The sequence below is a fragment of the Apus apus genome, chromosome 9, assembly GCF_020740795.1.
Source record: "Apus apus isolate bApuApu2 chromosome 9, bApuApu2.pri.cur, whole genome shotgun sequence".
Lineage (NCBI taxonomy): Eukaryota > Metazoa > Chordata > Aves > Apodiformes > Apodidae > Apus > Apus apus.
The window spans coordinates 955,985-977,742 of NC_067290.1; the positions used below are offsets into that span (position 1 = coordinate 955,985).

At 43.3% G+C, this 21,758-nt stretch overlaps 1 protein-coding gene across 5 annotated transcripts in view; it reads right to left on the reverse strand.

The window, feature by feature from the left end:
• The window catches only part of BICD2 (BICD cargo adaptor 2), a 93,870-nt gene that overhangs the window by 11,883 nt on the left and 60,229 nt on the right, over nt 1-21,758 (reverse strand). For all 5 annotated transcript variants that reach the window (XM_051627622.1, XM_051627621.1, XM_051627619.1 and 2 more), the window contains exons 3-6: nt 12,499-12,651; nt 9,632-10,084; nt 7,009-8,028; nt 5,445-5,596 (exon numbers count right to left, since the gene is read on the reverse strand). In XM_051627622.1, the coding sequence (XP_051483582.1) occupies nt 5,445-5,596; nt 7,009-8,028; nt 9,632-10,084; nt 12,499-12,651 (1,778 nt within the window). The remainder of the gene's footprint in view (nt 1-5,444; nt 5,597-7,008; nt 8,029-9,631; nt 10,085-12,498; nt 12,652-21,758) is intronic.

Here is a 21,758-nt window from a genome sequence, read left to right on the forward strand (position 1 = left end):
GGACAATCAGAGAACCCTAGAATGGTTTGGGTTGGAAGGGACCTTAAAGATCTGCCTCCCCTGCATGGGCAGAGACACCTCCCACCAGCCCAGGCTGCTCCAAGCCCCATCCAACCTGCCCTTCAACACTGCCAGGGATGGGGCAGCCACAGCTTCCCTGGGCAACCTGGGCCAGGCTCTCACCACCCTCATAGTCTTCTTCCTCATGTCCAATCTAAATCTCCCCTCTTCCAGTTTTAATCCATTCCCCCTTGTCCTCTCACTCCCTGCCCTTGTCCCAAGCCCCTCCCCAGCTTTCCTGGAGCCCCTTCAGGCACTGGAAGGTGCTCTAAGGTCTCCCTGGAGCCTTCTCTTCTCCAGGCTGAACACCCCAACTCTCCCAGCCTGTCCCAGAACAGAGCTGCTCCAGCCCTTGGATCATCTTTGTGGCCTCCTCTGGACTCTCTCCAGAAGCTCCTTATCCTGGGGGCTCCAGAACTGGACACAGTACTCTGGGTGGGGTCTCACGAGAGCCAAGTAAAGGGGAACAATCCCCTCCCTGGCCCTGCTGGCCAGGCTGGGAGCCTGGCCCAGGCTGGTTTCTGGGCTGCCAGTGCACATCTCTGGCTCATGTTGAACAACACAATTTATGTAACTGGTTTTGTTGCCTGACCCTGAGCAAATAAGCCAGTGAGGGGCCAGCTTGGCTGGCTTTAGTCTGCTTTATTCCACTCACCTGTAACCTGTCCCACAGGAGGCACTTCTGGAGAGAAGACATGGTGTCCTCTCATGAGTACACATAGTATGCAACATGCAAATTAAAGAGACAAAAAACTTTCAGACCATAATAAACAGCAGAAAAATAACAGTGAAAAGAAAGGTAAAAACCCACATTCTTTCACTGTGTGTGGTTTCTGCCATTTTCTATATTTAGTAGAATTTCTGGACGGATACTCAAATTCTAGCAAACCAAGCACAAGAAAAGACTAACAAAAGAACCCTTGCTTTTTAAAATTAAAAATGGTATTTAAACTCTCTCCCAGCCCAATCCATGACAAGCTTTTCTGAGTGCACTTTTTTTGGCTGTGAACTGATGGCCCTACTGGCCTGCTGCTCTTCATCCAACCATCCTGTAAGGACTTCACCCTGAGTTGCTAGCTGCTGGATCCATGCACCTCTGCTGCATTATCACTTGCAGTGTATCCTGGAAATTGCAGGTTCAGAGGTGTTCTTCCAACAACTAGCAGAACACTGCGGTCTTCTTCCCTCCTTCTTTCCCAAAAAGTTAAGCTAAAAAAGCCTCAAGCTTAAATCACAACCTGGATTATTCTCATGAGAGGCTGAGGAAGATGAGACTGCTCAGCCTGGAGAAGAGGAGGCTGAGGGGAGACCTTATCACCTCTACAACTGCCTGAGAGTAGGTTGTGGTGAGGTGGGTTTTTGCCTCTTCTCCCTGGTGACCAGTGATAGGACAAGAGGAAATGGGGTCAAGTTGCACCAGGGGAGTTTCAGATGGATATTAGGAAAAATTTATTCACAGAAAGAGTGGAGAGGCCTTGGGACAAGTTGCCTGGGGAGGTGGTGAAGGCACCATCCTGGGAGGTGTTCAAAAAAGGGGTAGATGTTGTGTTTCATAAGATGCTTTAGTGGTTGGTGGTCATAGGGTGGATGGTTGGACTTGATCATCTTGAAGATCTTTTCCAACCTTGACGATTCTGTGATACAGTATTTCCCCCCCTCAACATAATAAACTTTAAGAAACCTGAGCTCTAATGTGCTTGCAAGTTTGAATGACAAATTGCTTACAGGCAGTAGAAATATCTCTTGACCTACAAGCCAAGTGAACTGTGCTTCACTCCCACTCCAGATCATTAGAAAACAGGACATACCCACTGCAAGTTCCCTGCAAGCACTCGGGAGATGCTCTGTGTCTAGCAAAGAAAGGACCTGGCCTTTCTTCTGACAATATTTTAGAGGAAAATGAATTAATTTATCTCAGATTTGCTACTAACCCCTCCTCCTCACACTTGAGTACTGATTTATATTGTTCTGTATTAAAAAAAGAATCTTTCGATGTTCTTAACCATCTATATGAGAGCTGAAAAAAATAAATATAGAAATAAACCTTCCACAAATGTTTTTGCAGGTTAAATACTTTTGCCAGGAAAAACCAGCAGCAGCTCCTGGCTCAGTGCTCCCTATGAACCACTTTGAAGTGACCACCAGTGGTATCTGCCTCTAGTCTGGGAACTCCTGTTCTCACTCTGCTTTTTCCTTACTCAATTGCCAGGAGTCCCTTGGTTCGTACCTACTTAAACAAAGACCTGAGTGAAATGATTTTACTGCAAATATGGCTCTTTATACTTTTTTTTAATGGAGATGCAGTTAACAACTCCGAGACAGTTCAAACTCAGAGTAAACACTGCATTTTAAAGACTTACCTCTGTCTTTTGGAATTTTCCATTGAAGGTTTTATTTGAAAACAAACTGGTTAATAGTTTATACTCTCTAAGGTAAAAATGCTGACACAAATGGGTTTCCTTTGCAAATTTGCAAGGATTTATTCTTTAAAATACAGAACATACCCACCCCAGGTATGACTGCAGTTCAATGTTGCAAGTGTATGGTAGAAGTGACTGCTTTCTTTAGAGTGCTCAGCCTATTCACATGAATACAAGCTATTCTGGTTTAAATTCCTAAGGAAATAGTATAGTATAGTAGTACGCTTTGTATGACGAATTTTGAGAAAGATTATTTGGGGAAATTCATAGACCTGCTCCAGACAGCAGGTGAAGTACAAATGGTACCCATGAAGAGAAAGAAGTGCCACTGAACACATTGTAAAGAGAGCTGAAGGCTGCACCCTAAAGAACATTTGCTGCATCATCACCAGGCCTTGTTTATTTACATTTTGCAGCAGCCAAACTGCCTGTTCACAAGTGCAAACCTACTTGACAAAGTAAAAGGAAAAAGATGTTCAGCTTCTCTGGGTTTGAAATGGATAAGTGATTGCACCTTTTTTTTTTTCTGGTGTAGAAAGAGTTTCCTAATGAAATATCAAAATGTTTGATGGCAACCCAGCGATACATAAATACCCACTGGAGTCTAATTAAGCAGATGAAGTTGGTTTTCAGTTCTACAGGACAGATTTTAATCTGGCTTCCAGTGCTTACACAGTCTGTACATATGACAGGGATACGTGTGTTGATTAAGAAAACCTGGACTTCAACAGGACAGCTACTGCATGTATGTCTATAGTACGTTATGCACATCTTGATTTATTCCTTTGTATCAGAGCTTAATTTTTGGTGTTCAGGATTGCCTGGAGTGCTGCTGCAGCCCCTCGGGGCTGGAAGCTGTCACTCTGTTTCACAAGCCTGCTAAGGTCTTACTGCATTTTCATTACTGATTAAAAATAGCTACTAGTACTGTCAAATTAGTGGGATTAACCTATTTTTAAAAGAAAATTAGGTCAGTTACCATATTCATGCCCAGCCTTCAACTCTCATGTATTGTTACAGTTCTCTTGCATCCTACAAAAGGTGCAAGAAAATTCAGATCTGTGTGCAGCACTTTTCTTCATCCCACCCTCAGACACCACACCAACAAACACTGTGGGTAAAAGCCCCATTGCTTGTTATTAGTCTCTGTTGATAAGAACCTCTTGGCCACAGAAGGAACACAACTTACTGTGTTTCTGTGAAGAAACTGTTAGGACTGTTAAGAGGTGCCCCATTAGCAGGTTGTTCGTGTTGGTGTAGACAAATGGGGCTGTTAAATACTTCTGATGCTTGAGACACATAAAAATCAGAGTCCAAAACAGTTTTTGAGGTTATCTTTACCAAAGCACCTAGAACACTCCTGCCAAACCTACCTTACCTGAGATGGAGACTTCAATGAAGCACCCACTGGCAGAGGAAGGCACTCAGCCCAGCACCAAGCTGCTAACCCTCTCTGACCAGAGACCAGGGAGGGACCGGGTGACAGCTCCCTGCCTGCAGCAGGAGGTTTTGATTGTGCCATCTGAAACACTGGGCACACCAGGAAGAAGAAGCAATTCTTCATGCTCTGTACAACTGCCACTGTCTCAGGGTCAATGCAAAACCCAAGGCCCAGCTGCTCCTCTGCCACACAACAACCAGCAACAAGAAGAAAGGCTCAATGGACCACACCTCCATGTGCTCCATCTCAGCTTTGGTCTCATCTGAGTCCTTTGGTCTTGGCCTCTTCTTTTTTTCACTACAGTTACTAAGTAAAGCAGAAGTTCAGAAATAACAGTGGTCCATTGAGGCAGGGGAGTCTGCTGTGCATGCCAAAACAGAGCTCACTCCTACCTCACATCACCCCAACTCTCCTGAGAGCTCCAGGACAGAGCTCTTAAGTCTGTTGCTTTCAGAAAAACCTTTATCCTGCCTGCAACTTCTCCATGCCAAGGATTCCTCATTATTGTCTTCCCAGTGAAAGGACAAGACTGACCTCTAGATAATAAACCAAAAGAAAGGCAGAGTGAGAATTATCCCTCTGACATTTATCTGACAATTCTTCCTTTCCAAGCCAGTTCACAGTCCTTCTCTCTCACTGAGGCAGGAAAATCAACACATTGGGAAAATATGATGTAGTTACATGGAATTTAGACAGCTAGCTATCTGTATCTAGGAAAAATAGCTGCAAGTTAGCAGTTGGCTACTTCACTTTCCTCTCAGCTTCAACTGACAGAGATTGCAGCCTCTGCATATTAATTACACTTCAGAAAAGGAGAGAGAGCAGAAAGAAATTAGGACAAATCCAGACTGTACAGGGCATTCCTTTCTCTAGCATAATGAGCTGCCACAGTCCAACCCTCAGCATTCCTTAGTATCCGTTTCTCTTTTCCATGCTTACCCACGTGCACAGACATTGCTGAGAAAGGCTGAATCACCAGGAAGCCTCAAATTACCCAGAGAACATCAGAGCTGATGTGGAACCACCCACACAAAAGACCATACAGAAAAGCCTCAGAAGTACCCTCATGGTTCCATAGTATGGTACTTACTAGCAGAAGATGGAGCATTTGAGATAGAGCTTTTTCTTTTCTTGTTTTCCAGGATCATCTCCACACAGAAGACAACTGAACAGTCCTTAGCTGTGATCTACATTTTGTAACATGATGGTGTTGCCTCAACATTAACCAAAATAAACATGTATACTCAAAGAAGAAATCAAGGGTAGCAGCAGTAAGTACATGCAGATCAAAACAACATTTACCACTTCCACAGCCCGTGAGGTGTCAGCATGTATTTTTTGTCTGCTACCACCACAAAGCACAACTAAGAAGGAGAAGTAAGTTCCAAAGGCACATGCAACCCAAATTAGCTAAATGAAAGGACAGAGATGCCAACTGCAGGATGGATAAACCAAGAATAAAGATGTCTGCAACATCTTCACTTTCTTTAGCTTGGTAAAGAAAGGTAAGTAAGGTTCCTTACCTTGTGGCAAACATTGCTCTCAGGGAAGAGAAGGTGGCAGCATCTTCTTTCAAAGCCTTCAGCTCATTCCGCAGCTTCATCATGGTCTCTGTAACCATGGCCTTCTCGTTCTCATACTTGCTTTTTAAGTTGGCAAGGGCTACCTCTGCAGTCTGTTGTTTACCAAGAACAGAAACACACTAGTTATACAGAATCACAGAAAGTTAGGGGTTGGAAGGGACCTTGAAAGACCACCCAGTCCAACCCCCCTGCCAGAGCAGGGTCACCTAGAGCATGTCACACAGGATGGTGTCCAGACAGGTCTTGAAAGTTTCCAGAGAAGGAGACTCCACAGCCTCTCTGGGCAGCCTGTCCCAGGGCTCTGTCACCCTCACAGCAAAGAAGTTTTTCCTTATGTTTACGTAGAACTCCTGTGCTCCAGCTTGTGCCCATTGCCCCTTGTCCTATCACTGGACATCAGTGAGAAGAGCCTGGCTCTGTCCTCCTGACACTCACCCTTTATATTTTACAACATACACAGTTCATGAAACTGTTCACAAAGTGGTTGGCTAAGAGATTTTTAATCACTATTCACATAATTAAACATTAAGTTTGTGCTGGAATATTAAGCTTCTGGTCAACTTTTCTTGTACAAATGAAATAACACTTCTTTTTTGGACACTGAAAACAGATGAGATGTGGGAGTCTCCTACTCCCTTTAACCACACAGCAACCTTGAGGAAGTTACAGGATATACATTTAGTGACACCAGTTCCCAACTGCTAAAAGAACTTAAACTTTACATACTTCAATACAAAGAACAAAAGTCTATTTAGTTTATCTATATTTAAAGGCATTCATCAATCACTAATACAGTTCCCTAACCCTGACAGCATTTTGCCAATCTTACATTTTAAGACACCTTTATTAAAATGTGCAAAAGAAAACTGAAAGTATATATTTATTTCTTAAACAACACTATATATATATATTTAAAACCAATGCCAATTGCATTACTTCAACTCTAGATGAGACAATGAAGCATGTCACCTGGTGTCTTAATGGCAGTTACTTTTCATCTACTGCACAGCTAATGCGTATCAAATGGCACAGCCCAATCCACAAAAACTAACTTCACCTTTCATCCCTGTGATTTTGACTATATTTTTATATCACTTCCTCACCTTTGAGGGCTTTCTTTAATTTTGCAATTTAAGAGAGGTGAGTACAAAAGTTTAAGAACTCTTTTAGGGGTAACTACTAGAATTATTTCAAGTAGAAAGTAAGATTTACCTCCTTATTTTAGGTGTTATACATTAAATACAATCTGATATGATTCAGGCAGGCAGACTGAAGCTACTTTAAGCTTAATAAAAAAGTCTCATGAGTATGTGACAAGCCAAAGACCCAGTGCTCAGCTTTACAGTAGGACAGCTCTGTGCCTCTAACGGAACAACCTCTTCAGCCTTGTACCAAATATCAGCAACAAAAACTCCACTGAGTTGAGGATATTGCAGATAAATTCTCTTGTTTATTGACCTAATTTCCTAGCACTATAACCTTCATATCTTTAAGACCTGCTTACCTGTTTGTTGGCCTTCAGCACAGTTCTCAGAGTTGCTATCTGTTCTCTCTTGGTGCTCAGCAGTGACTTCAGCTTCAGGATTTCTTCCATGAGAGCTTCCTTGTCTTTGTCCACCACTGGCCCAAGTTCTTGAGTGGCAACACGCTGCCTCGACAGCTCAGTTGTTCTGTCCACAGCAGCTTGCAGGTGCTTGATCTGATCCCGGATGATAGCAATCAAGTTGTAGATGTTCATGGGTTCCTTCCGAGGATCCAACACGGGAGATGGCAAAGATGACACTGGAGATGGGCTGCTGTCACTGCTTCCATTCTCTGACTTTCCTAGCTCTATAGTTAACAGCCCTTTAGAAAGAAGAATGGGAGACCTTCTTCCCTTGGCCTCTGGACTACTGCGTCCACCTTTACCTTCCTTGTAGTAATCCAGCATCACTCTGTTTGGCGTCTCATTGTTGCACATGCAGACATGGTGGTATAAATTGGCCAGCTCTTCACTGAAGGTGACCAGTTCATCTTGGGCCACGCTGAGGCTGCCCTGTGTTTCTCCAGCAACATCACTGACTTTCTTCAGCTCCTTCTCCAGTCTGGCCACCTGTTCTCTATCATGCCTACTGGATTTTTCTAGCGACGTGATCTTCTCAGTAAGAGCTTGGCTCTCGGTCTCATATCTGCTTTTCTCTTCCTCATACTTAGACTCACACTCTTTGTATTTGGTCTTAAGATTTTTAAGCTCTTCTTTTAGGTCAGTAATCTCTGCTACAGCCACTTTGTACTTGCACTCCAGGATCTCTGGCCCATTGATGTCAACTTCATAATAGTCTCCATCTTCATGGCTGTCTCGGTCCTTCTCGTTGTCAAGGGCTGACTGACGTTCCTTGCTGACCTGGAGTTTCTTCATCGCATTCAGGTTTTCTGTGAGTCTGCCAACTTTCTCATGCTGCTCTGAAAGGGCTCCTCGTGTATTTTCCAGCTGCTTCTGAGATTCCTGTAGCGTCGTTAACAAGTTCACCTTTTCCCTTTCCATCTGAAATGCATAAACATGCCATCTATGTAAAGGAAACTTCACTGGTTTTATTACGAGAGGCAGCAACTTAGCCAGGGTCCATATGGTTACAGAAATCCAACTGCCCACAACTTATGGAAAAGGCCAAAACTATCTCAAGCACAGAGTTCCTTGCCAATTCTTTCTCACTTCCACTCCACAACGCACACATTTCTTCCGTACCTGATGGTCTCATTGTGGAAACATCCTTTCAGATTAAGATAAGCTATGGTTAACTGTTATCAAGTAAATATTACAAAACATGCAGCTAACCTAAGGTGGAAGCCTGGGGTTTCATGAAAGACTCAGAAATACTGAAACTTATCATAGTATCACAGTTATCATTCTGGTTGGAAAAGACCTTCAAGATAATCAAGTCCAACCACTACCCTAACTCTGCTGCATCCACCACTAAACCCTGTCTGCCAGCACCAAATCTGTCTTTTTAGATGTCTCCAGGGATGGTGGCTCAACCACCTTTGAAAGCTTCTTCTGTGAAAGTTCTTATTTTAAAAAAATACAGCCATTTTTTACCACAAAGGCTCTTTCTTATGGAACACTTAAAAAAAAAGCTTGGCAAAAAAACCCTGAAAACATGTATAGGCAACACAAATATGTTTCAGACTTTGTTTTAAACACTGTTCAACCTCCCAACAGCACAGGTATAACACAGAAATGCTTGGTACTGAATAAAACTGCATGTTCTTCAAACTAATTACAGAAAAAAAGGAGGTGTATGGAACTCCTTTTCAGGAAGATGATTTGGAGTAACTACCAATTTTTAAATAAAATTCTGCCTTTCTCACTAGTGATAATGAAGCAGACAAAGCAGTGACTGTGCAGAAGATGCCTTACAGCTTTCCTCCAAACACAGGACGTGACTGCTTCTTTGCATCCAAAATGGCAAAAAGAAGAAAAGCTCTGCTCTTACCACTGACCAACATTTAATATCACAGAATCACAGAATGTCAGAGGATGGAAGGGACCTCTGAAGATCATCGAGCCCAACCCCCCTGCCAGAGCAGGACCAAAACTAGAGCAGGTCACTCAGAAAGGCATCCAGACAGGTCTGGAAAGTTTCCAGAGAAGGAGACTCCACAGCCTCTCTGGGCAGCCTGTCCCAGGGCTCTGTCACCCTCACAGGAAAGAAGTTTCTCCTCATGTTGAGGTGGAACTTCCTGGGCTCCAGTTTGAATCCATTGCCCCTCGTCCTGTCACAGGGCACAAGTGACAAGAGCTTGTCCTGCCTTCTTGATGCCCTCATGTATTTATAGACATTAATTAGATCCCCCCTCAGTCTTCTCCTCTCCAGACTGAACAGCCCCAGGTCTCTCAGCCTTTCCTCATCAGGCAGGTGTTCCAGTCCCTTCATCATCCTTGTAGCCTCTGTTGGACTCTCTTGAGTAAATCCCTATCCCTCTTGAACTGGGGAGCCCAACATCCTCAAATTCTAAATTAGAGCCTTGCCAAATATAGATCAATACTATATGGTGGCCACATGAGATACTGAAAAGACCAAAATTACAACCCAAATAAACTCCAACAGCTATTTGGAAGTACATGGTTGTTCAGTGAACCCACTCACCTGCACAAGCTGTTGTTTCAGCTTCTGGATTTCAGAAATGTTTAATTCACTCAGAAGATCTGAAACCAGACTTGGAGCTGGAGGGAAGCTTTCATTTTTCTTGGGTGTTGATGTACTGTTCTTGCCATTGCTGAGTTTGCTGAGGCAGTTTTGTTCAAATCCATTCATGATTTCATCGTTATTTGGCTCTGTGGCTTCATCACTGAACTTCAGTCCATCCAAGGAGATGTTCAGGTGGCTGTTGTACATGGAGTCATTGATGTTCATGTAGTGAGAGAGCTCCTTACGGAGATTGTTCTTCTGCTCCCTCTCAGTCTTCAGGGTCTCTAATGCCTCCTCAAGCTGGCGTTCAGAAATCTCCTTCAGCCGTATGGCATCTTCCAGTTGGCTGTTGAGAAATTCTGTTTCTTCTTCAAGCCTTTTGATTTCATGTTTCAGGCCTTCAAACTCCACCTGGGGACAAAGAAATGAAAGGGGAAAAAAAATCCTAATGAAAATACCTTCCTGCAATGCACCAAGTAATTCTAATTTTGAATGTTTAATTTCAGAAAAATCTGGCAAGAATAGAATATTTTTTTCAGTTCTGGAGTCTAGTTTTGGCACTGACTGTAAACACTGATTCCATAGTTTACACCTTCAGAGAGACCACGGAATAAAACTTCCAAGCAAACCATCAAATGAGCTTGATCTATTCCAGCTTAATTAAGACAAGTAGTAGATACAGAGGCATCACAAAACAGGCTTTCCTACTACATTATGCAAACTCTCTCTGTTTGATTAACAAATTCCCTGGCCAACCTTCCCACAAATTCAAGCTCAACACTTCCAAAACCCAGCACTGCAAAGCTATGCTTCTGATACTCTGCTGCACTGCAGTTAGAATAACTGGGCGTAAAACTGTTGGGATGCACCAAACAATCAAACTCTGCCTTTTACACATCCCAAATGTAATGGTTTCTCATTTCTGTCATCATCACCTCAGCACATCTTGAGGGCACTACAATTCAGACTCTACACTTCACACTCTTACTGCTGCTACATAACATTTGATGGCATCTGTAAATTTTTACCTGGCAAATTGTGTTTTTTTTAAACCTCTCTTGCATTGAAGCATTGAACACCAACCATTAGTGGGAAATGTTTAATTCCTTGGGGGAAAAAACAAACAAAGCCTGAAGAATTCCTCTTTGACTATGAAAGAAAGGAAAACATCCTACATGATCCATGACCCTACTTATTTTTCCAACTGCTAAAGGAATCTGAGATGCCAACATAGACCAGCCTGGCAGTGCTGAACCACACCTGATTTAAAAACCAGGTTAACCATTGGCTAATCATGGTAATCCAGTTTTGCAAGTTAAGCCTGGGAAAACTTGATGGCTTCTTCTAGTTATGTCAGTGGGATAATTAAAGTTTAATAACATTCATCAAGTAGGATTAGGACAAAGGAGAAAATTAAATAATCCATTGCCATGAGAATAATTAGTTCTTGGTGCTGTACCTGCACTGAGCTCAAATATTTAAAATGACAAACCATTTTCAAAGGTTCCAGAACACAAACACAGCAGTCAGTAATTGCTAGCAACGGACAATATAGCATCTGAGGTTAAACTTTGTTCATCCCAGAGTGACAGCATTCCTCCATGTGTCTATTTTAGCATGGGAACATGGAGCTGGGAACTTTCACTTGCTCCTCTGAATACAATGAATGACACAAAAAAGGTAATAAACAAAAGTAACCAGCTACTCCGGTTGGATTTCACCAGATCACTCTCTCTTCTAGTCTCCATCTAGAGCATAATAGCCCCTTAATCTCTAGTGTCTGATGTCAGGGCACCCAAAACAGCATAATGAGACCAACCACACTCAGGTGAGAACAGGTCCAACTTGGAACCCCCTTTTGGGTACATCAGTGAGGCCAAAGTGATAAAGGCTGGCATGGATTTTCACCTGGAGACATATGAAATCCATTCAATATCCCAAAGAGCTGGCTTGGTAGGACAGCTTTCATTCCCAACACTGAAGCAGATCCTAATCAGCTTTGCTATGTACCCACTCCAACAGATGGCATTAACACTCATGTCTTCTTCAAGAGCTTTATTTCAGGAATATTATACCACTTTCTCAATGGAACCTTGAGTTTTATTTATACAATGAGACTGACAGGTACCTGAAGAATAAAAACAGCAAGTCTGCAATTGATAGATGAAGATAAGAGAGCAGTGCCAACCCAGTCTAGTTACCTCTGCAAATGATAACTCAGGGAAACTCTTTGAGTTGTTCCAAAAATGTAGTTTTCTAAAATTATGAAAACAGCTGAAGTGTGCAATTAAAGGTGACTTTTCAAATAAACAGTCACCCAGGTCTGACAGTATAGAGCTACTGTGACACTAGTCCATATTTAATGGAAGTAGCTAGAAGAGAGGAAGTGTGCAGAACTGGAGAGATAATTTAGGCACGAAGTATCAATGAAAACATATGTTCAGAAATACAACCAGATACAGATATTATAGAACTGGATGAATGGATGAAGTATTGCAAAGAGACACTGAAAAAATAAAAAACCCTAAACCAAGTCACAAACCAAACTGGTAGAGACTTCATTTCCATCCAAGGGACAGAAAGAAGTGGAAGGATGTGAAGGCCTAAGTAGAAGCAATAAAGTCTTATGAATGTGTATAAACAGAGTCAGAAAGGACTTAAACATTTTGGGACAACTCTTGGTACTAAAGACACTGCTTACAGCCTCAAAACCAGTACAAACATAGAAAAGAAGGGGTTGGATTTTCAAACGAAGCAGAACTAAGTTGTAACACAGGAATTAACAAGTGCTACCAAAGCAATGCTCACTGTTTTGAAAAACTTACCTGGTTTTGCTTCAGGACAGACACTTGTTTCTGGAGACAGATGTTTTCCTCTTCGAGCTCAGTGTAGTCTTGCAGCAAACGTGCCTCTCGGAATTTATATTCCTTAATATCATCTCGCAGACGGGCCCTTTGGATTTCCACATTCTGATTGACCTGGAAAAACAAACCCCAAAATGATGGGGATTTGATCAGCTACAATTGCATTCCTAAATTTTATCTTTCCTTCTGTGCATTAATAAATTAGATTCCATTAAAAAAGAAACTCACCCCCAACTCCGTAACCCCTTGGAATGAACTTAGAGAAAATAAATTAATTTACACAATAATTAGTTCTTGTTTTCTTGCTTCTCTGACAAATTTTCAATCTTGACTCAAAGAAAAGCTGAAGAGTGAGCAGGGAAAGCAGCACTCACACCTCTGTTGTCTCACTGGCTGTAAGCAACAGACAAAAGTTTTCCTGATCAAAAGTTGACACCTGAATCTGTTAACACTTAAACAAAAAGGGTCTTTTCAACAGAGAAAGACTGAGATTACTCCAGATATTCTTATTTGGAGACACATTCGTTGCTGCTTTTAACAGAACATTTCCTTATGCCCTCTTCTTTACATCCAGTGCCATAATTTGGAAATATGTTCTAATGAATCCTTTTGGAGAGAGACACCGAGTTAAAAGTTTAAATGAAATCCAGGATTCCCAGGTAGAAAGAAGCAGCAACTGTGGTTGACATAAAATATTCCCTCCCCTCAGCCCACAACATATCCAAGATCTCCAAGAAAGGTGTTTAAAAAAAAAAAAAAAACAAAAACAAAACCATTATTGTTTCAGAGTAGATAAATAAAAATCAATATATTGGAGTAGTATGATTTTCAGATCTTTCATGTACACAGACAAATAAATTGAGCCAGCTCATATCCAGCAGCTATCTGAATGGCTCACTGTATTCAGCTCTGTTTTTTTCCAACCTTACTTTCCTCCAAATATTTTCCTCCGTTTTTTTCCCACATCTTCAAATGCTTAACTAAAACAAAGTAAAAAATATGTTCTAAAACATTAGCAGAAATCTCTTCAGAGATAGGCAAGTAGGCAGTATAGTTGCCTATAAAAATAGGATCCAGATATTGTAGCAGCTGTAGCTCTGAAGTGACAGGATGGTTTTCCAAACAGCTCTAAAATCAGCACAAAACAAAGGCTCATGAAACAGGCCGCCTATCATTTCAGCTGGTTAGGTTATGGTATCATACATCTATTTTCCTCTATCCAGCAGCCTAGCCAAGAAGCTTTATCCTCTGGCATCCAAACTCAGACTCCTCCAGTGATCTCCACTTGGGTTAGAACCAAGAGCATCAGCAAAGGATGAGGTGTGTCCTGTCAGTGTGCAGCAGGAACACACAAAAGCACAACAGGTATCAACAGGCCCCTGCAGAAAGTTCAGAGTCAAAGTTTGTGGCAGCAGCATATGCCAAGACTTGAATCTGGCACATTTTGAGCACAAAGACAGAATCACCTGCAACCCGTAAGACTAATAAATTTAAATTACAGCTCCCTCACATGTCAGGTAGAGATTAGACTGTACAAACTTGTCTGTGTATTTTTATCAATTAAGAGAAGGGCACCACTTCCCAGCGTGTTGAGAAGCTCAAACAGACACAAATTGTTGAAACCAGACACTACAGTACAACAACGCAAATGCAAAGTTGCTACCTCCCATGTGCACTGAGCAAGTGTTGGCTCTGTCCCTGCACCAACGCAGGGCCACGGGTGCACTGCAGGGAGCTGAAGGCTACAGAATCCACACCTTCATTCCTCCTTAACAGCGGTAATGAATGACCTCTGGCAGAAAGGGCATCCAGCCAGACTCCTGTTTAAAAGTTATAATTGCAAAAGGCTCCTGGATCAAACGAATTAGGAAGTTTTATCTGTAATTTCCCCCCTTCCCAAGCAAGTGAAATGCAATGGAAGACTTCCAGCAAAGCTACTGGCAAGCTTCTCTCCCCACCATTCAGGTTGCTTTGCTCCCCTTCCTCCCTGGATGATCTCATCTTTGCAGAGGTCAGTGCCTGGAGAAATCATTGGAGCCAGTCTTTTTTGGAGGAAGAATGGTTTCTGTCCAGTCCTGGCCATTTAAATCAGAGCAACAGTAAGAGCTCATTATTTAATGTGAAAGTGTTGTTGTGTTCTGTCTAGCACAAGAAAAATAACTACTTCAATGTGTACAGGAAGGCCAGATTTAAAAATAGCTCCCTTGTTTCCTGACTGGGGAAGGAAGATATAACCTAGATTCATTGGCTGTTTAACAAGCTGCATATTCACTTTGCTCTCAGCATCTTCTTGTCAAATAAATGTGCACACCTCCACAAGACTAAACTGGGTCCATGCTACCTCATGTAACTGACCAAAGAGCAGGGCTTTTTTTCTGCAGGGAAGAGAAGCTATTGCATCCTTCCTTGCTCAGATTTTTCTATTACCCATAAAGAAATTGGTATTAATGTATTTGAAGACAGGCACACATACATTGCACGTGTTCTCACAGATGGCATTTTACAATTCCTCACATGTATAGATAAAGTGAGTAGAGCTACAGATGAGTCTGAACCTTTCAGTGACCCCTGATGCTTCTCAATGGCTTTAGTGGCTCTCTCCTCCCTCCTCTGATCTGAGCAAGCCCTGACCAGAAGGGAGAAGGGGGGAGATGGAATATAAGGGGCTGCCTGGCTCAGCTCACAGCCATATAAAAAGTCACACCTTCCCCCAAAGCAAATCATACAGCACTTACAGAATATTATTACCACTGTGTGGAGAAGGGATGGCCAGAAAATCCCATTGAGTAATCATATACCTGACAAACCCCATCAGCTTCCCAACCTAGAGAATATTCCCCCTATGCATGAGCTATGCATCCATCCTGCCCAGGAAAAGACTAATCTAAAGGCCATAGAACATTCTGCTGCTGCTGCTACAGAGCTTGCCTTCAGTGTTCTCATCCTCCCACCTTTGCTTAGGTTGTGTGAGGGGTCCCTCCGAGCAGCACTGGTGCTAGAAATCACAGGACCAGTTTTGAATCTACCCTTTCCCACATATCAAAGCCACAACTGCTGTCCTCCATCACTGCCAAAAGCCTGGTCCTTAGCACCTACCTCCCTAGTACACCCTAACATATCAAGTTGGAATCATTTAGATTGGAAAAGACCCTTAAGATTGTCAAGTCCAACCTTTAGCCTAACCCTACCGAGTCCACAAAAATGATCCATAAAGCGTAATCTCTTAGACATTTTATTAAATACCAGCATGAAAACTGGGAAGACAAATAGTCCTCAGACACCTTGGTAACTTAGTGCCTTCTCCAGCACCTTCTCAAATGAGATGCTTCAGCTGCCACAGCTTCTCACAGCTGCCACTCTAGAAGAGCCAACCTCAAAGCTACATCATCTACTCCAGGTCCCACTGGTGAAAGCAAGAACTGAAAATATGGACCATCAAGCTTTCCCATGCACAGGAAGAAAACTTCGAGTCACCAGACATAAACACAACTAACAAATTACATTATTTAGGCTACAAAAAGCAGCAGTTGCAAGTTGTGGGTCTAATTCACAGCTTCCTGTGGATTTCAACTGTTTCCTTTGCACACTTGAGGAGTGGGGTCCTGTGGCTAAGTATTACATCACTGTGTAATTAAAAAAATTAAAAATAAAAATACTCCTACAACACAAGTCAACTTAATATTGCATAAGAAACCAAAAATAGTCTTTCCCCAGTTCTCAAGTTACAGGGTCTTAAATATTACTGGTTTTAGTATTACAGACCAAAATACTATTATTTAGCAGGAAAAAAAAAGATAAGGAGTTCCAGCAGATCCAACTGTTCACTATGTATGAACAAAAGTTTGGAAACCTGTACTTTCAGGACCGCAACAAAGATCAGCCCTGTCACAAGACTGTTTGTAGTCCCTGGCAATGGGCAAACCCTCTGGGTGTGATGAGGCCAACAGCAGCCATGTGTGGCCAGCACCACCTCCTGACCCTTCTCTCTCTCTGCCTCCTCAGATGCTGGAGCTACATGAGCTTCTTGGTTTTCCAATTTTGCCCGCTCTGTTACTACAGTATAAAATAGTATCAACCCATTTATTTACTTATGCAAAGGAGAAATGCCATGGTGACCTGACTCTGCATCCTCGTTCACAGGAGAAACTGCCTGCAGTCACACCAGCACCAATGTGTACAGAAACGAGCAGCACAAAATGCTGCTTTGTACAAGGAAAGATTTATAAATAAAAGCCCTGTAGACACCATTGCTCAGGCAGCCCCAGGTTGGGAAAAGCAGCAGATTTCCCATCCAACCCCTGTATAAAATTCAGGCCATATCACAATACACACACTTATCCCACACACTAAATGGTGGGAAATGAAAACAAGTCTGGTGGAGACTGACAGCCAGGCACAGCTGTATCTCTAGCTGCTTTCTGTCTATATAAAAACATACAGTAAACACTTTTATGACATTTGTTCAGCATTCAACTTTTCTCACTGATATCAACAGCCACGGAGTTACTCCAGTGTCACTACCATAGCTTTTATACTGCAGTTTGTAAGCCACAGACATCCCTCTCCAGACCTACACAACAGAAATGGACCATCCTTTGAACACAAATCGTAGTTTTTTTCTTATTGTATCCAGCACCTGTGGCCTCTTCTCCCAACACTGCATGCGAAATTTCTAATAAAACAGTTCTTATGACAGAGAAATGAGCCTGTTCTCAGCAGTGTTTTACAACATAAACACATTCAGAAGAAATATTGAATCAGACCACACAACCAGTAGAGAAAGTCACTGTCTGCATCAATCCAAGTGTTTTTTCCAGAACTTAGAACAAGTGTCCTGCTCACACAAGCCCACTGGAGAAAAGTCAAGAAGACATTATGCTAAACTATTGTTTGGACTCTTCACTCTTTTATTGCCAGTCATGCCACGACACAGTCCATCTCCTGAAAAGCTGCTCAACTTTCTCAGCCTCGGTGTGACTGCAGACAGAGGTAGATACAAACAGGAGAGGAAGGTCACCTGGAAGCAGAAATCAGCGTTTCATTCAGGTTTTCAAAAGCAAACTCAACCTTTAATGGCATTTCATACAAATAAAAAAATTACTGAGTCAAAACGTCCCCAAGAGAGTTGACTCATACCCCAGACAAAGTCTCCTTTCCCAGGTGCCTCTTTGGAATCTTGTTTTGCTTTGGGAATGGTGCGGGGGCACAGGGCACACATGACACAACCAGCAGCAGTGGCAAGTGAAGTCAAGGCAAGAAGTTCAAAGCCCACCAGTGCTCTTGTGGGAACCTGAACTACACTCAGATGTCTGCAGACAGCTCTGCCATGCTAGCACAGCTCGACAGCAGGGTCCAAACCTCCCAAATACAGCACCAGGGACACCTGTGTTAGCACCTTGCATTGTTCTGCAACTAACACTACAAGAACTTTTTAAGAAAGTTCCTCACCTCACCCCTTTCAAGGTTTCCCTACACCTGGGCCAGCTCCAGGCCCATTTTATGCATCTGGAACCACTGAGCAAATCTGAATTTCCCAGCAGAAGTTGCACCCTTACTTGTTTATGTATTTTTGGACTAGGAGACAAGATCCGAAAAGCTCTAATTGACATGAGACATGCCCAGTCTTCTCTGACAAATATCCTGCAGGGAAAAAAATCAGAAATGACAGAGAAGAGGTGGAATATGAGCAACTCGCAGCGTGTTCAGTCTCCTGCAGAAACTGGGGAAAAGAGCATAACAGCTATTAACATAATGTACACGTAATGCTCCTAATAGCTCTGAAGTGTCAAATGGAGGAGACACAGCTGCTTAACTTAAGTTTCGGTTGCAAATGTGCACAATTGCCTGTGTTTGGTTGGGGTTTTTTGTAGGTCTTTTTTTTCAGAATCACAGAATGCCAGGTTGGAAGGGACCTCAAGGATCATCTGGTCCAACCCTTCTAGGTACTACTATAGTTTATATGAGGTGGCTCAGCACCCTGTCAAGCTGAGACTTAAAATTGTCCAATGTGGGGGAATCCACCACTTCCCTTGGGAGACTGTTCCAATGTTGGACTGTCCTCATGGGGAAAAATTTACCTCTTGTGTCCAATTGGAATTTCCCCAGGAGCAACTTGTGCTCATGATCCCTTGTCTTTTCCTTGTAAATAGGGAGTGTCCATCTTCTTGGGAGCCACCCTTTAGGAACTGGAACATGGTAATAAGGTCTCCCCTGAGCCTTCTTTTCTCACAGCTGAACAACCCAGTTCTCTCAGCCTCTCCTCATATGGCAGGTCCTCCAGTCCTCTCATCATCCTTGTGGCCCTTCTCTGGACCCTCTCCAGCTGTCCCATCCTTTTTGTAGAGCAGGGACCAGAACTGAAGGCAATGCTCCAGGTTTGGTCTGACCAGTGCTGAGCAGAGTGGGATGATGACTTCTTGATCTCTGCTGCTGATGCCCTCAGTGATGCAGCCCAGCATCCCTGTGGCTCTCTTTGTCCTGCAGTTCACTGTTCACTCATGGTGAGCCTGTTACCCGCCAAGACCCCCAGGTCCCTTTCCACAGGGCTGCTTCTCCAGCCAGATGGATCCCAGGCTGAACTGCACTCCTGGGTTACATGTTCCCAGGTGCAAGACCTTGCACTTCTCCCTGTTGAACTTCAGAAGGTTCCTGCTCGCCCACTCCTCCAGCCTGTCTAGGTCATCCTGGAGGGTGGCCCTCCCTTCTGGAGTGTCAGCCTTTCCACTCATCTTGGTGTCATTAGCAAATTTCCCAACATCCAGGTCACTTCTGAAGACATTTTACCTGTCCTCTCATTACCCAGACACCTACTCCATGACAAAGCACCTTACTATGGATACATCTGTCTGATTAATGCTGGGGCACCACCCTACTAATATACTCAGCTTAAGATATATTGATTTTTTTTTTTTCCAAACCATTAAATAAAAAGCTTTGTGAAGCTATGGCATTAAGAATGGGTTTATTGCAACACTGGAAAACAAAGACATGCACTGTCATGAATTTCTTCTCTGCACAGTATTAGAGAGATTTGAGCTGAGACACTGTTACTACAGCATATCCTGCAGCTGTTTAAATCTCTTATAACTACTTAAACAGCATTAAGTCTTGTTGCAGTATGTATGTCCTATTACTTAATGTGTTGTTTGCTATGTTGAAACATTTGATCCAATCCAGAGTCAAATCCAAAGCCCATCCTCCAAACCTTTTGTCATGGGGAAGCTACACATACCCATCACATACCCATCCATCCATCACATACTCTTGTTTCTCATTTAAGCTCCTTTTATAAAAATCCTGCCCTGCTCCAGCGATGCTCTCCAACAACAAGGTTTCAACCCAGGAGAGCTGCTCTGACTCACAGGCTTGAGCTGCCCTCCTTTTGGATGATCTCTGCCCATAGCCCACTGAGCACTACACAGGAGGTGTCTGGGCTGGTGAAAGCCCACACAGGTGGCAGCAGCAGTGCCATGTCTGCACAGAAACCAAGAGATGAATGGTGTAGAAGGAGCTGGGAGGACTGGAATGAGCCTTGTTGATCAAAAGCTGGGGGCATTGATAATTCTCTGAGATCAGAGAACAACTTTCCAAATGCACCCAAAATAGTCCATTGTAAAATTGGAATAAGTCAGTTACTGGTAACAATCTCATTTCCAAACAGTGATCTCATCACCTATAAAACTGAGCCACTCCTGAGCTCCTGGAGCAGAAGAGAGGTCCCTGCTCCCTCTGTGTGTTCCCAGCCTTGCTTCTTCCTCGAAGCCCTGAGCTTGTCCTCTTGCAGCACCAGGATGGGTGGGCCCGGGCTCTGCACCACAGCTCTAGCCAGCGTGGGAGTCCAGATGGAAAATACTGACCAAACTTAATGACAGTGTTATGAAGGGCACCGAGAAGCTTATTATTGCAGTCTCCCCCTTCCTGCACTGAACTGCTTGCTAAGAGCGGTTAAACTCCAGCTGCTTTTCAAATCTAAACGCTTGGCAGAGCTCCATGTCCTTCACTGCCACAAAGGAAACATTTAACCCTTCCAAGGCCTGCAAATAAACTTTCAGGTAGCTGTCATCCTTCACCTCCAGAAGAGCTGGTGGAGCCAAACCCAGCTCTAAGAAGCCACCCGAAGTGTCCCCAGGCAACAGCCCGCAGCGACCAGTGAGCTCACCACTGCACCCAGCAAGGGCTGCCTGCTGGCCACCTCAGCTAGCAAGTTCTGAAAGGTCTTCTCTGTGCTCCGGTTGTGTTTTCAGATGCTAATGAAACACGTTTGAAGTTTCGACAAACCTCCCTCAAGCTGAATGGAGGAGGAAGAAAAGAGTTCAGGAACTGAGGCAACAGCCCCTGTCATTCCCCCGGGTTTGGGAGCGCACAGGGATGTCATTCCCTGGGGAACAGCTGTACTTGGATCTACGTCAGAAATATCTGAACTCAAGCTCTAAGTGCAGTAATTCTCTCTTGCAAAGTAGCAAGAGACTGGAAAGATGAAGCACACTTCCAGGAAAACAAAATGAGCAATAAACAAGGTAGTCTTACTTCAGAAGCATAAAGAGCCTTGGCTACAGACCACACTTAGGGGAATAAAGTGGTACCAAAGATGGGTTTCAACGAGTAGTTCTAATTCACATTTAATTATTAAAAAGTATATTGTGACACCAAACAACTTTTCATATTTCAGACTAAGAATGGTTGTTAAAAACTAATAAACAAAATCAGTTGTCCCCTATACCTGCACTCCTCGAGAGAAAGCAGCAATAAAAGCTGCAAGTGAGATCGCTCTGCCTGGAGAAGCTGTGGTGGCTCTAAGAAGTTGCAGAACAAGAGATCTCATAGCAAACTTTGAAACAGCAATTTTCTGGAATTTATTTCAGATCCTCAAAAGCTCTCAGGGTTTCATTTCCCAACTGAAGCAGATAATCTGGACTCTTCTAATGCACGAGGTGTCTTTGGAGAGTCAAACACATGCATTCAGCAGCAAACTCAAAACAGCAATTTCCCTAAGTAGAAATTGGCCTACATCTCTGATTTTAGGAGTGCACTCCTCCTCTCCAGAGCAACCATGCTGCTGGAATATGGCTCCCAGTAGATGTCAGTTCATTGCCTGCTGGACCTACATGCTGCCATTCTCCCAGTGTGACCCAACTCTGGCACGAGCAGCTGCCGGAGGGGCCAGGGCTGAGCCCGAGCCCCTGCCCAGCCAGGAGGGCCTTGCAGAGCAGCTGTTGCCAATG